Source organism: Seriola aureovittata, chromosome 17 (genome assembly GCF_021018895.1).
Source record: "Seriola aureovittata isolate HTS-2021-v1 ecotype China chromosome 17, ASM2101889v1, whole genome shotgun sequence".
Classification (NCBI taxonomy): domain Eukaryota; kingdom Metazoa; phylum Chordata; class Actinopteri; order Carangiformes; family Carangidae; genus Seriola; species Seriola aureovittata.
In genome coordinates, this window is record NC_079380.1 from 10,299,363 (window position 1) to 10,313,232 (window position 13,870).

The window sequence follows — 13,870 nt, forward strand, 5'->3', positions numbered from 1 at the left end:
ACAATTGGCATCATTAACTTAAGTAAAAGTACCAATACAACTAGGGCTGAAACTAACAATTAGCTTCTATATTGATTAATCTGTAATTTTTCTCAATTAATCGACTGTTAGTTTATATCTATATACAGGTTAAAAACACTCAAGATGACAAGGTCTAAAGATTGCTTGATTCAGTCCAAAACTCAAAGATATTTTATAAACTATCATATATGACTAAGAAAAGCAGCAAATTTTCACAATCAGCAGATATTTGACATTTTTGCTTGAAATTGGCTGAATAGTAATTCAGCTAGTTGCCAATTATTTTTTTAACGACTAATTGTTGCAGCTCAAAATGCAACAATGTGAAAAATACTGTATTGCAAGTAAATATCCATGCATTTAAAACACTGCTTAAATGGGTATCATCAGCAAAATAAAGTGTCAAAAGTGAAAGTAATGCAGAAAACTGGTTTATTTTATGAATGGCTTACAAGCCAAAATGATGTCAAACTACTGGTGTAATCTTTAACAATGTGTTGTATTTTATGTGTTTTCAATGTAAAATCTTAAACTGAAAAGTAACATTTAGATATACTAGCTATTGATATAGCCCAGTAAAAAGTACTTTTCCCCTTAAAATGTAGTGAAGTAGAAGTATTAGGTAGCATGAAATGGAAATATCCAAGTAAAAGAGCAGCTCAAAATGACAAAACTCGCGTTATTTTTCATCACTGCAAATATCTAAATAAAAAATAAAAGTGACTTCTTGCCCAACTGTATCAAAAACTTTGATAATTTGTATTAATTTGAATTAATAATTGCCGCCCACAACTAACTTATTAATTTGTTCCCTCAAGCGAACTAATTCACGAATCATCAAAAACATGAAGGCTTCATGGTGAAACAACTGGCGCTAGAAGTTACTATTCATAACCAATTTTTGTTACAGAGTCCATGTCAACTGCACTCATTTTAAGCATCTTGAATGTTATATGGAGGCCACAAATATAACAGCCCTGTACGTTGTGGTAATGCACCTGAAAGCTGATTGTCAACCAGCATAAAAGAACATCAGAAGAAGAAGAAGAAGAAGACGAAGACGAAGAAGAAGAAGAAGAAGAAGCCCTACATGCAGTATTTAGCTTTAAGCACAGAGAGGCGCTGTTGCACAACCTTGTCACTCAGCAGCTACCCTTTACTGACTGCCACAAACAATCTAGCCTCACTTGAAGGGAAATGACCAAAACAAATGTAACTTCAGGCCCATGCAAGTTAAGCTTGCTTCAATAGAATGAATGGCTCCAATGGCTCCAGTGTAGTGGAGGACTCATGGTTAAGTGGGAGAAAGTTTCCTGTGCTTCATTTTACATCTGCATCTGTTTGGTTAGTATCCTCTACCCTGGACTCTCTGCTGTTTTTTTTATTCCTGTACTACCTAATCTTACTCATCATCCAACTACTGCACGCACAGTGCAGCTGACAGTTACCATGTTTACCTTCTACCCTATCCTCCACACCAGGTTCTTTTGCTGTCATGCACAGGAAGTTACTCTTCTGCTTTTGTGCTTCTGCGGTTTCTGTCTGTGTTACATAGTGTGTCACACTCCCCTCTATTTCCTCTTCATTCGCTTAGCCCTCTGTACTAACCTCACCAGAGGTTAGACAGTTCTTATTCAAAGAGTGTTGAAAAAAGTGTTTTGAGATATAGGTGGGGCCTTTCTTAGAGCACACCAGGCTCAACGCATTACCATATTCGCAAAGGTGCTTGTAAACAGAGAGTAACAGGTCGATGAGAGGAGAGACATGAGGACAAACTGCTGTCTTTCATCAACCACGCTGTCTTCAGGACCAAAGCGGAGGCAGTAGGCCAGCAGCTTTATGTTCTTCTCAGTGAAAACCCAAAGACTTGGTTTGCTTTAGGCCTGCTTGTTTTACTCATTTGGAGGGACTCCTTTTTGTCACTCTGTTTTGGAATACACTGATTTCTCAGGAGAAGGGGTTTGTGTAAAGCTTTCCCCCTGGATTACTTGTGGAGATTAGTGATGGGGAATGCGGCTGCGGGGGGCTTGGAGCAGCAAACGACTGAGGGCCAGAGAGAGGCCAGGAACTCAGTCGGGGCAGCTTCAGGAATGAGTGACCCCACACCAACCTTGCAGAAGAAGCAGCCGGCTCCCCCCAAACTGCCCATGCCCCCAGAGGAGGAGCTGGAGAAGCGTTTCAACGTGGTGCTGGTGAGTGGCTACACAGGAGACAATAATGCACACACCATTAATGCACATGAAAACACAGAGATAATGAACTTGGTGTATCACCAATGCCAGCTAGGTTTTGTGGTAGATGCTGGGAGGATTGTGCAGGAGGTGGAGAAATAACAAATCACATCCAATTTATCATCTGTAATTAAAAGTTTTTTATACATAGCAAGTTCTTAGAGTCCTCTTTTGAACATTTATGACTCATTGTTTCTGCCAGAAACCAATTTAAACTGAATACAGACTAAATATGTCTGGTTTTTCCCACTTCTAGTCTCACAATTTTTTTTACAACATCTAAATCTGGAAAACCACTTGTCTGGTATGTACAGAGAGAAAAACTTATGCAAATATCAGCTTTCAACGTGCTCTAGCAAAGAATCATTTGACCTGCCATTTTACCCATCATATTTTCACTAAGGTTATCAATAACTGCTCTATTCACAGTAGGGATATCACTATAAACACATTGTTATCAACAAGTTGCCAGGTTCATCTCGGCACTTCTTTCCTTCACAGTTTTATATGAAAATACCAGAGTAGGAACAGGGTGATTAGTGCATGCAGAGGCAGCTGGCCCCAAGGGGAAGTTGAGCAATACATTTACATGAGAGAGACCATAAGACCGGAAAGCAACTGTTTCACCATTCTTTCACCAGACTTACAACAAGTTGGAAAACATAAAGCCTCACAACAAATATTTTGAGAATTTGAGACATCACAAAGCATCAAAACAAGTTGTTTACAATCAGGGATCCTGAGCCACTTAAATCTTTGATTATTTTTCCTACATATCTGTAGTGGAAATAACAACAACAACAACAACTACAAATATCTACTTTATTACAAAAGAATTCCACTCTAGTTAAAGATCTGGTTTTTATGTCTCATGTTAATGAGAATAAACAGCTCCAAAAGTGAACTAAAGAGCAATAAGACCATAAATGTGATGTCATGCTGACCCACTGCAGCCTGTAACATCAATACAGAGTCTGGCTCTGTGGACCTCAACACTTTATCTCAGGTTTTACACCTAAATGAGCTTCATTTACCCCATGGTTATAGCTTTGCTCTCTGCTCACTGGTGAAAAAAAAAGAATTGCCTTTCATTTTTTTATGATGCTACATGAAAGTGTTACATCATGGATTATTAGAGGGGCAAAGTCTTCTCTTTTGTCTCTGGATGAACAGCATGAACTGTCCAGGTCAGCAGACAAACAGCAGCCATGTTTCCTCCTTGAAGTGTAGTAATTATCCACTTTACCAAGAAAGTTATTTGTTTGTATTTTGCTTTATGACATTTTCTTTTAAAAAGGAGGGCAAATAGGTTTTTATTTGGTAACGTCAACATCCATAAAAATATTCATATGAAATCCTGTTATTTATCTTGAGATATAAAAAAAAAAACTTGATAGTTTATGAATTTCTAATGCCCTATTAACTAGAATAACGACCACTGCATTAATCATTAAGATTTGAAATAAAAGATATGTATACGTTATAAACAAACACTTTCTTTATGTTAAAATTGCATGTGATGTTGACAAAGCTTCTTCTGAAAATGTAAATGTCATATGTCATGACAGGAGTAGTGTGGCTTAACTATTTCACAAGATCTGTGTGACATATTCTGCTAAACAAAGGTGGACTATATGAAAGTATGACCTCACTTCCCCTTTTAGCAACATGCTTCCGATCTCAACTGAAGAAAACTGTTATTCTGTACTTTTCTTAAGTGAAGATTCAAGTGTTAAAATGTGCTTAACCAACCCTACAAGGAAATGAGTGGACTTTCCTCTTCATTTCTACGTTATTCCTAAACTGAAGGAACACAGACTTATGCTCATGTAAGTCAGTGCAAGTGAAACATGGACACAAAGCGAGACAATTTATTCAGCAAGTGTTGTACCATGAAACCCACATTGAGACCCCTCCCTTGCCCCACCAAGGAAGACGAGCCAGCTCCTCAGCAGCAAACCAACATTTCCGTTTATGCTTATCTTTTTTTTTTAAAGGTGTGAATATATCAAACTACAAACGTTGAAGTACACACATCAGAATTAAGGTCAACTCCTAAAATGAAATGATTAGCCTGGCCAGTAAATCATCAGAGTGTGTGTTTCAGAGTGGATCAGGTGTATAAGCAGTGATAGGGCTGGTGTAGATTGCAGCGGTTCTGTGAATCTGGAGGATAACTGCATAAAAAAATGATGTTAGAGCAAGAATATAATTATTCACAAACAACTCTGTAATTAAAGCCTTTTATTTGAGAGTAAATTAGTCTCGCATAACAGTTATAGCCACTGGTGCACCAGTTCTTTTTTTTTTTCACACAAACTCTCTTATTCGGCTCTGAATCATTCATAATACTTAATATGAATTCATTAAAGCATTCAGTTCTTAAGGCATTTGAAGGGGGGAATAACCTGACTTTCACGAATCAAACATTTTACTGTAGGTTGAGGGCAGCAACTCAAATTGAAACTCTTAATGTCAACTCCTCAGACGTTTGAGTCAATCTGCACAAAAGGGTGGAGAAGGTGGGGTTCTTCATCTGTATATCTCCAACTGAGATTATCTGTATTTTAATTTTGGTTATATTACGTAATAAAAAAGTGATAAAACCAACAAATAAATAAAAATGGTTAGTGGTGGTGTATGTGCGTTATTTCATCAACATCTTTATCTTTATTAGAGTTTGCATTACCGTGAAATTTGACATTTCGTCATCACATGCACAGGCTCTAAGATCAGTTAAATAATTCTGTTTGTTATGACTACATCATATACATAACCAAAAATATTTAATTCCAAGGCACATGGTACCCACTGACAACCATCAATACAGACATGTCAACACTGAGTCATCTGTGCTTCCGGCAGGTAGTGAACACCCTTGTGCTTTGGTCTGAAAGTGCATTCGTGGTTTGGAACACGTTTACATTGTTGTATAAGCAGGAAAGATGAAGCAATTACCAGGTATAATATTTATGGACTGAACAACAGTCGAGGTGTTAAGATGAGTTGTTGTGCGATGAATACGAAATGTATGAGCCGTATTTCTGTGTATAAATTTACTTCCATTACTTCAGATTCTTCAAGTTGAAACCTGTCTCTTCTTCCTGTCTTTCAGAGCTACATGAACTTGCCTCCAGATAAACTGAAGCTATTGAGTCAATATGACAATGAAAAGAAGTGGGAATTAGTCTGTGATCAGGTGAGAGCATTTTTCATTTAATTGGTAATGAGCTGGTTTCACACGATTACACCTCATCAAACGTCATCAAACTGAGCAGGATCCTTGAAGTGGTGCCTTCACTGGGACGGAGTTGACACAAAGTACATAAACACCCAAAGTGGATCTGTGGTATAGAGCACAGTGCAGTGAGAAAACCTTGCAGCGCAGTTTCTGTGGTGGCAAGTGATAGAGGTGTTGGCATGGCAACAGAGAGCGGTTTGAGTCTGTTACGCACACAATAATAACGTCAGATGCTATGCTCAAATGCCTCCACTCCAGTTATCAGTTTCAGATTGTTGATAAAATGAACGGTCAAAAGCTTTGATGTTTGACTGGGTTCTCTGTGAATATTTCTCCCCCAGGAGCGTTTCCAGGTGAAGAGTCCCCCATCCACTTACCTGGCCAAGATCAAGAGCTTTTACCAGGATCAAGGAGGAGTGTCTCGCAGGGTCAGTGTGAAGCATCATCCTCCTCTTCATATTCGACTCATCTTTAGTTTCCTATCTGCACAATGGTGTCCTGACTCTTAAATCTTCTGCTTCTTTAGCTGAAGAAGAGGATCCAAGATGCAACTCAGGTGCTCAAAGATCTGGAGATATCACTTCGCACAAATCACATTGGGTAAGCTTGTTGAGTAGGGATGGGTCCTATTTGATGTTTATTTGATTGTTTGATGTGCAATGTGATTTTATGTCATTGTTTTACTCTTTAACATCTTTTATTGCTTTTCTAAAAATCTTTTTTATTATTTTTAGAATTTTCATCTTAACATATTTTATACATTTTTTAACATATTTGACTTTCTACATTTTTTTTAATCATTATTTAAAGCTGCCTATTGCATGTGCATTAATAACTCCACAGGGCACCTTAAAATAGGTGCTAAAGAAATTAAGTTTTCAATTATTGTCAGTGTTATTATGATTAGCGGTCAGTTTTAGTTCATTGAGCATTAAAGGATTAAAGGATAATTGTAAAAGCTAAAATGTAATGCAACAGTAGCACACAAAGGGAAGAGTCATAGTCAGCAAACTGGCTCAGTAATAGCATTTATACAGCAATGATGATCAAAAGTTTGCTAACATAAACTAATGGTCAAACCAGACCAACTAAAGTTGAAAGTGAAAAACTGCTGAGTGTATTGAATTGAGCATGAGTTTGTTTTATTGATTGATTAACGTTTAATTTGTAAGAGCAAGATGGTGTTATTTCGTTTTTCAAGAGTTTACATAGTGTTGCTTTAAGTCCAATCTCATCACAGAGTCTGTGATGTGTAATTCAAAACATATTCCTCTATCAGTGTTTAATGTCTCATGCTTTTATTTTTGTAGATGGGCCCAAGAGTTTCTCAATGAGCAAAACAATGGTTTGGATGTTCTGGTGGAATACCTGTCCCATGCGCAAAGTGATGCCTCGTGAGTACCAGCAGGGTGTGAAAACAACCTCAGAATCTGATGTTGTTTTATGATTAAAATTATTTTTCACTGTGCATGTTTATTTTGTATTTCTTATTTTCCTTTTTAGGTTTGATGTGGAGAGCGTTGAAAATGGTGGCACCCTGTCAGACAGAGGAAAGCCAGCAGAGAGGTCGATGGAGGATTTGACCAAGAGCCCCAGCAGCTCTCACACACATGGGATGACCAGAGCTGCCCGTGCACTGACTGTCAGGTAAGAAGCTCTGGACAAGCAAGACTTTTTTCTTTTTAGCATCTGTGAGAAGTGACTGTACATAAAGTGCACCCCCACATCATGGATTCCTATTAAAGAGGAACATTCAGCTCACACTGTCAGAAAATAGAGTCACGCAAGGGAGAAGTGGTGTGATGGTGCTGCGTTGTAGTGCCACAGAAGTGACTAGCTTTTTACCATTCTCAAATGAGCTGAACCTTGAAAATTCCCTGTTTATTTTGCATATTTAGGTCCAAATCCACAAATTCTTCATTAATACAAGCGTTGTAATAAATAGTGATTGATTAACCAACTGCAAATGTTTGTAAAATTGAAGCAGTACAGCAGGCTAAATACCTTTTCAACTTAATCAATATGTCTTATGTATTATTTATTGGATACCACTCTGTTTCTTATCTTAGACAGCAGCTCCTCATCAAAATGAGACATCCCAACCACTATGAATACCTCAATTTCTCACACTCTCCTTCATTCACATCTTAAGCTCATTTGTTGAGTATTTCATTCTTTATTTTCCTTCCACCCGATTACATATTTCAGATGTCAGACAGACATGGTGGATGTCAAAAATAGTGCCGGAAGCCGTGTTATAATTAGCTAGATGCACTCTGAACTATTTTGCAGTTATCTTGATATTTGTGGCCCTCAACTTCAAAGCAGTTGCACATACAATAACCACTCTATGAGTATTCATTCATGTGTCCATACGCCTTCTCTACAGAATAAGCTCCACTCTGGGGAACAAGATGCACAAAAAGTCCCATTCATCCAACCAGAGAGATGATGTACACGTGTGCATAATGTGCTTGCGAGCCATCATGAACTACCAGGTAGAGTCTTAACATCCTCTGCTTCTCTTACCATGCAAAAGTTTTTCTTCAAGCAAGTTTGTTTGTTTTTTTGCCAGTGGGTTGATATAATTCCACTCCTGTTTCACTAGTCTCTGCTGGATGAAAGAAAAACACAAACTTGAACTTAATTTTTAGCAGGGTAGTTTTGTTTTTTCTCTCAAACTGAACACAAACACTTTTCCTGCATCAGCTCTCCGGGGGGGCCCAGCTGTTTATATTTTCCTTCTTCTTTCAGTCTGGTTTTAACCAGGTGATGACTCACCCGCGCTGTGTGAACGAGATCACCCTCAGTCTCAACAGCAGGAATCCCAGGTGAGCGCTTTTGTGTGTGAGACAAAGTGTGTGTTGTCTGTTTGCCTGCATCCATATCTATCATTACCGCTCTCCTCTGCTGCATCAGGACCAAAGCCCTCGTGCTGGAGTTGCTGGCTGCCGTGTGTCTCGTCAGGGGAGGGCATGATATCATTCTCTCTGCTTTTGACAACTTCAAGGAGGTGAGCTGAGTTTTTCTTAACGATTTCACCGTAATATGTTGGCCTCATTTAACTTTGACTGCTGTTCATTCAGTCATACCATTGTTTCAGACATCCCCTCTTTCATTAGTCATCCTCTGACTGGCAAAATCCACCTGTCACATGCGCTATAGTCATAATTTTAGCTCATGTCGCAGCCATGCATGTGTGTGTTGTTCTAAATGCAAGTGTAGTGCAGTGCTAAGAGTATAACTGCTTGATTGAGGTAGGCTACCACATATTAGAGATCCCCCCCCCTCACCCCCCCACCCCCCAACGCCCCCATGTGGTCAAGAATTAAAATACATATTCAGATAAGTTGATGTTTTTTCTCAGGTGAGCAAAGAAAGGAACCGCTTTGAGAAGCTGATGGAGTACTTCATCAATGATGATAGCAACATTGACTTCATGGTACGTCCTCAAGTGTATTACCTACACACTGGTTGACTGTTAAGTTATAGACGTGCTTGAGCTATAACTGTCATTGTGTCTGTTTCAAGGTGGCTTGCATGCAGTTCATAAACATTGTGGTCCATTCAGTGGAGAACATGAACTTCCGTGTCCACCTGCAGTACGAGTTCACTCACCTTGGATTAGACAAGTATCTAGAGGTGAGTATATGTACATAGGAAGTCAGTGGTTTACAAATATCTTGAGTATATCTTCTGTTGTATAAATCTATGTTTGAAGATGAACCAGAATCTGTCCGTATCCCATTTTAGAACATTTTTACAACCATATTCTGTCTGTGTATAATAACAGATGTAGTATTAGGTGCTTATAGTTTTTAACTGTCTGTTCTTCTTCAGAATAATTACTGTTATCTTGCAAGTCTACATTATTACTGTCAACAAAGATCATATTATTCTCCATCATCTGAGTGTATTCCCATAATACATAATTTCTGTATGTGTTTTGTGTGTTAGGGTCTGAAGCAAACAGAGAGCGAGAAGCTGCAGGTCCAGATCCAGGCCTACCTGGACAACGTGTTAGACGTGGGAGCCCTGCTGGAGGACGCTGAGAACAGAGGAGGGGTGCTGGAGCATGTGGACGAACTGCAGGAACACAACGTACAGGTCAGCTGCACAATAAAAAAAAAAATGAATCTCAATGAGAAAAAAAAAGAAAAAGAAAAGAGACTTTGGCGTTGTGATGTTAAAGCAGTGTTGTCTGTGTGTTGTGTTGCAGCTGAGTGTCCGGCTTCAGGAAATTGAGAATCAGACGACAGGGCGGATATCAGAACTCGAGACTCACCTCATGCAGGCGACCAAGGAGACCGAGCTGCTCAAAGTGAGTGCTGCTCCATGACATGTACAATGTTTAACATGATTAATCAGCCAAGGAAGGTGGGCCATCTGCCCTAATGAGGTGAAAGAGAGTGGCAGTTCACTTTAATTTAATAATCATCTTCACTATTGGCGGCATGACTCTGTGGATGGTGGTATCAGTCTGTTGGTCTGTACGGTCAGTCCACCCACCACTTTGGCCCAGACTGAAATATCTCCACAGATATTTGATGGATTGATATGAAATGCTGAGCAGACATCCGTGGCTCCAAGAGGGTGAATCCTGATGACTTTGGTGATTTTCCTCCTGCACTACTTTTTTGTTTTAGAGTGAAATGTTTCGACAAGTATTGGCTGGTTTGCTGTGAAATTTTGTACACATTCATGTCCCCTTCAGGACAAATTGTATAAACTTTAAAGTCTGACAACAGAATGTGTGTTATATGCTCTTTGTGAATTTACTGTAAGTTGTGTGTCTATATTCATGTTTTTATGTTATAGGAAAGCCTACGAGAGTCCTGTTCCCAGGTCAGTTCTTTGCAGCAGAGAGAAAGAGAGCGTGAGCTCGACAGGGAGAGGGAGAAGGACAGGGAGCGCCTCAGCACTTCAGCCGTGCAGACCCCCTCAGAGCTGGAGGAGAAGATCCAGGAGCTGCAGGACAAGGGGCTGATCCGACTGGGGCGAAGCGCCTCAGGAGGTCTGGACATCCAGGTTGTGCCTGTCAAAGTGGTCGAGTACGTTCAAGCCCCGACCCCGCCCCTGGCCCCGGCCCCGGCCTCGGTCACTCAGCCCAGCAAAGCCTCCCCAGAGTCCAGCCCCCCTGGTTCTGTCCCTCCACCTCCCCCTCCTCCCCCTCCCCCTCCTTGTGGTCAAGGGCAAATTGCCCCTCCTGCTCCGCCGCCTCCCGTGCAGGTCCCTGGTTGTATGCCCCCAACTCCCCCTCCACCCCCCCCCCCCCCTCCAGCTCCCGGAGGAGGCCCACCACCTCCTCCTCCCCTACCTGGTGTTGGACCCCCACCTCCACCTCCCCCACCTGGTGTTGGACCCCCACCCCCTCCCGGAGCTCCAAATACTCAATCTGGTGAGGAGTTTGACAGAAGAATGTGAAAAGTAGTGGAAGCTGAACTGTAAGCAAAGGATCTTTAAAGATCTTTATGTAATCATTCATCTTCTTTTTCTGTTTCCTCAGGGCTCAAGAGCAAGAAGACAATTCAGACCAAGTTCAGGATGCCGTTGTTAAACTGGCAGGCCTTAAAACCAAACCAGGTGACAGGCACCGTCTTCAACGAGTTAGATGACGAGCAGGTCTTAGGGGTAAGAACATGCTTTGTCTATATTCCACTTGTACTGTCCAGAATATCCTGAGAGAAAACTCTGTTTGATATACCAACTTAAAAAAAAAAAATCTCTTTTCTGCTCCCTCTCATTCTGTCTACATCAGGAGCTGAACATGGAGTTGTTTGAGGAACAGTTCAAGACTAGGGCCCAGGGTAATCCAACAGACCTGTCTAATATGAAGAAGAAGGTGGTCCAGAAGGCCCCCAGCAAGATGTCCTTGATTGACCCCAACAAAGCCAAGAATCTGGCCATCACTCTACGCAAGGGAGGAATGAACCCAGCTGGGATCTGCACCGCCATAGAGACGTATGTGCTTCTGTTGCATGGCTGTCCTTTTCCTCTTTAGCGGTCTTTCTCTAACACACTATCTGATGTGTCACTACTGCTTTGTACAGGTACGACCAGTCTTTGGCCATAGACTTCCTGGAACTGCTTGAGCACTTCATACCATCAGACTTTGAGATGAAGCTGCTGCTAAACTATGAGAAGGAAGGCCGCCCGCTAGAGGACCTGACCAACGAGGACCAATTTATCTTGCGCTTCGGGAAGATTCCTCGTCTGAACCAGAGAATAAACACTCTCACTTTCATGGGCAACTTCCCGGACACGGTCAAACGGCTGCAGCCGGTCAGTTTGTCAGATGCACTGTAGCTTGAATTGGATGAGACTGAGATTTTAATCAGATGTATTGATTTTTGTTTTGGCCTCATCCGCAGCAACTGAACTCCATCATTGCTGCGTCCATGTCCATCAAGTCTTCAACGAAACTGAAGAAGATTTTAGAAGTGAGTAAAAGACAACACAACAACAACAACAACAACAACTCATGTGGCTTCAAAATGTGGGATTTTGCAGAAATCACATCTTGTGTTTCCCCTTCAGATTGTTCTCGCCTTCGGTAACTACATGAACAGCAGTAAGAGAGGTGCAGCGTACGGTTTTCGGCTGCAGAGTCTGGACCTTGTGAGTAGCGTTTAGTTTGTAGATTTACTCTGTCGCTTCAAGAAAAACCTCAATAACCAAATCAACTTTTTCCAATGTCTTTACTTTTCAGTTGTTGGAGACCAAGTCCACTGACCGCTCACAGACGCTACTTCAATTCATCACCGGTATCATCCAAGAAAAATACTCCGACTTGGCCAACTTCCACACTGACCTACACTTTGTGGACAAGGCAGCGCTTGGTATGTGCACACACACACACACAAACGCTCACTCACTCAGGCTGTCCAGTGAAGATTGTTATATTGATCATGAATGGTACTAAACTTGTTTCTCTTTCTTTGCCAGTCTCCCTGGATAGCATTCTTCAGGATATCCGCTCATTAGAACGTGGAATGGAGATGACCAAAAAAGAGTTCCTTGTTCAGGACGACTGCCCGGTGTTGAAGGAATTCATCAAAACTAACAGTGAGCAGCTGGAAGCTCTGATCAAAGACAGCAAGACAGCACAGGTAAGCCCGCAGCTCATATGGAACTTAACACACAACTTTGAACAACATCTTATCATGTGCTAAACCACATTTGTTCGCTTTGCCCGTCATCCGCAGTCCTTAAGTGGCAAAAAGGCGCCTTTAAATAAAATGTATTATTATTATCCTCCAGGAGGCTTACGGCTCTGTAGTGGAGTATTTCGGCGAGAACCCCAAAACCACACAGCCTTCCATGTTTTTCCCGTTGTTCGGACGTTTCATAAAGGCCTACAAGGTGAGGATGTGCAGCTGCTTTCTGATATTTATCCGTCTCAGGATAATGTGTGTTTGCTTTGAATGTTAATGTTTTTTTTTTTTTCTCCTGGATTGAACACAGGTAGCACAGCAACAGATTCAGCAGAAAAAGAAAATGGAGAGTGAGAGTGAGGAAAAAGAGTCGTCATCTCCCAGCAAAGCTGGGGCACAAAAGGTAAGAGATTTAAGGTTCAGTGTAAAGGAATGATGCATCATTAGATTTGTATCAAATGGTTATAATAATGTCTTCAAAATGTGTTTTGATGTAAAATGGCTTTAATTTTCTAACCTTCACTAGGGGCCTATGATGCCCAAGATGCCCCAGATGGACCTGATAGCAGAGCTGAAGAAGAGGCAGGTGAAACCGCAGGTGCGCGAAGGGAAGGACGGCGCTCTGGAGGACATCATCACAGGTACGTTAATAACGTGATGCTTCCTGGAGGAGACATGTGGAGGATATGTTAATATTACATGTGCCGTATGTTTGATATTTAAATGTGGTGGAACTTCTACCTTCATCTCTTCTGCTCTGCCTCAGATTTGAGAAACACACCATACAGGAGGACAGATGGTCGACGGCCAGCGCAACGCCAGGACACTTGAGCCACTGTTTTTTTTTTAAACAAATGTAACCGGAATCACAGTCAAGGATACAGACAAAAGAACAATCTTTTTAGTGTTCTGTATATACAGTATATCAAAATATATAATTAACCATATGGCATTGTGTATTTTTTGCCAACATTTTGGTGTGAATTTGTTCTGTAAATAGACTTAAGTTGGAACTATTTGATGCTTTTAATGCAACAGTCCATGAATTTGATTCCAAATCTGGCTAAAAAATAAAAAACAATTTAATTATTTCTGTGGTGCCTCGAGTGCATCTATTAAATTAATGATCCTGACTTTATTTTAAAATAAACCAATTTTCTAACTGCTGTTTTTGGATTCGTATTTTCTCTTCAAAGCTATTGAACTGCATTTCCTGATGCTAA

At 40.7% G+C, this 13,870-nt stretch overlaps 1 protein-coding gene across 2 annotated transcripts; it reads left to right on the plus strand.

Moving 5' to 3' along the window:
- Nucleotides 1–1,611: 1,611 nt before the first annotated feature.
- On the plus strand, nucleotides 1,612–13,814 carry fmnl1a (formin-like 1a). Of its 2 annotated transcripts, none has more exons than XM_056402626.1 (25): nucleotides 1,612–2,213; nucleotides 5,368–5,451; nucleotides 5,835–5,921; nucleotides 6,020–6,093; nucleotides 6,804–6,887; nucleotides 6,997–7,140; nucleotides 7,883–7,991; nucleotides 8,203–8,324; nucleotides 8,413–8,506; nucleotides 8,861–8,935; nucleotides 9,025–9,135; nucleotides 9,451–9,600; nucleotides 9,713–9,814; nucleotides 10,312–10,891; nucleotides 11,000–11,124; nucleotides 11,252–11,454; nucleotides 11,544–11,775; nucleotides 11,865–11,933; nucleotides 12,031–12,111; nucleotides 12,203–12,332; nucleotides 12,439–12,602; nucleotides 12,754–12,855; nucleotides 12,958–13,050; nucleotides 13,174–13,288; nucleotides 13,414–13,814. In XM_056402626.1, exons 1-25 carry the CDS (start codon nucleotides 2,025–2,027, stop codon nucleotides 13,476–13,478), a joined length of 3,384 nt encoding a protein of 1,127 aa, XP_056258601.1. In that variant the 5' UTR covers nucleotides 1,612–2,024; the 3' UTR covers nucleotides 13,479–13,814. The 2 variants fall into 2 exon arrangements, with proteins under 2 accessions (XP_056258601.1, XP_056258602.1); XM_056402627.1 differs by having other exon boundaries at nucleotides 8,248–8,324.
- Nucleotides 13,815–13,870: the final 56 nt, after the last annotated feature.

Excerpts from the sequence above, each read along its gene's own strand:
- fmnl1a (XM_056402626.1), top strand. The coding sequence starts at position 2,025 with ATGGGGAATGCGGCTGCGGGGGGCTTGGAGCAGCAAACGACTGAGGGC. Across the intron at positions 8,936-9,024 it reads ATAGCAACATTGACTTCATG|GTGGCTTGCATGCAGTTCAT; the intron begins GTACGTCCTCAA and ends GTCTGTTTCAAG. Across the intron at positions 11,776-11,864 it reads CGGTCAAACGGCTGCAGCCG|CAACTGAACTCCATCATTGC; the intron begins GTCAGTTTGTCA and ends CCTCATCCGCAG.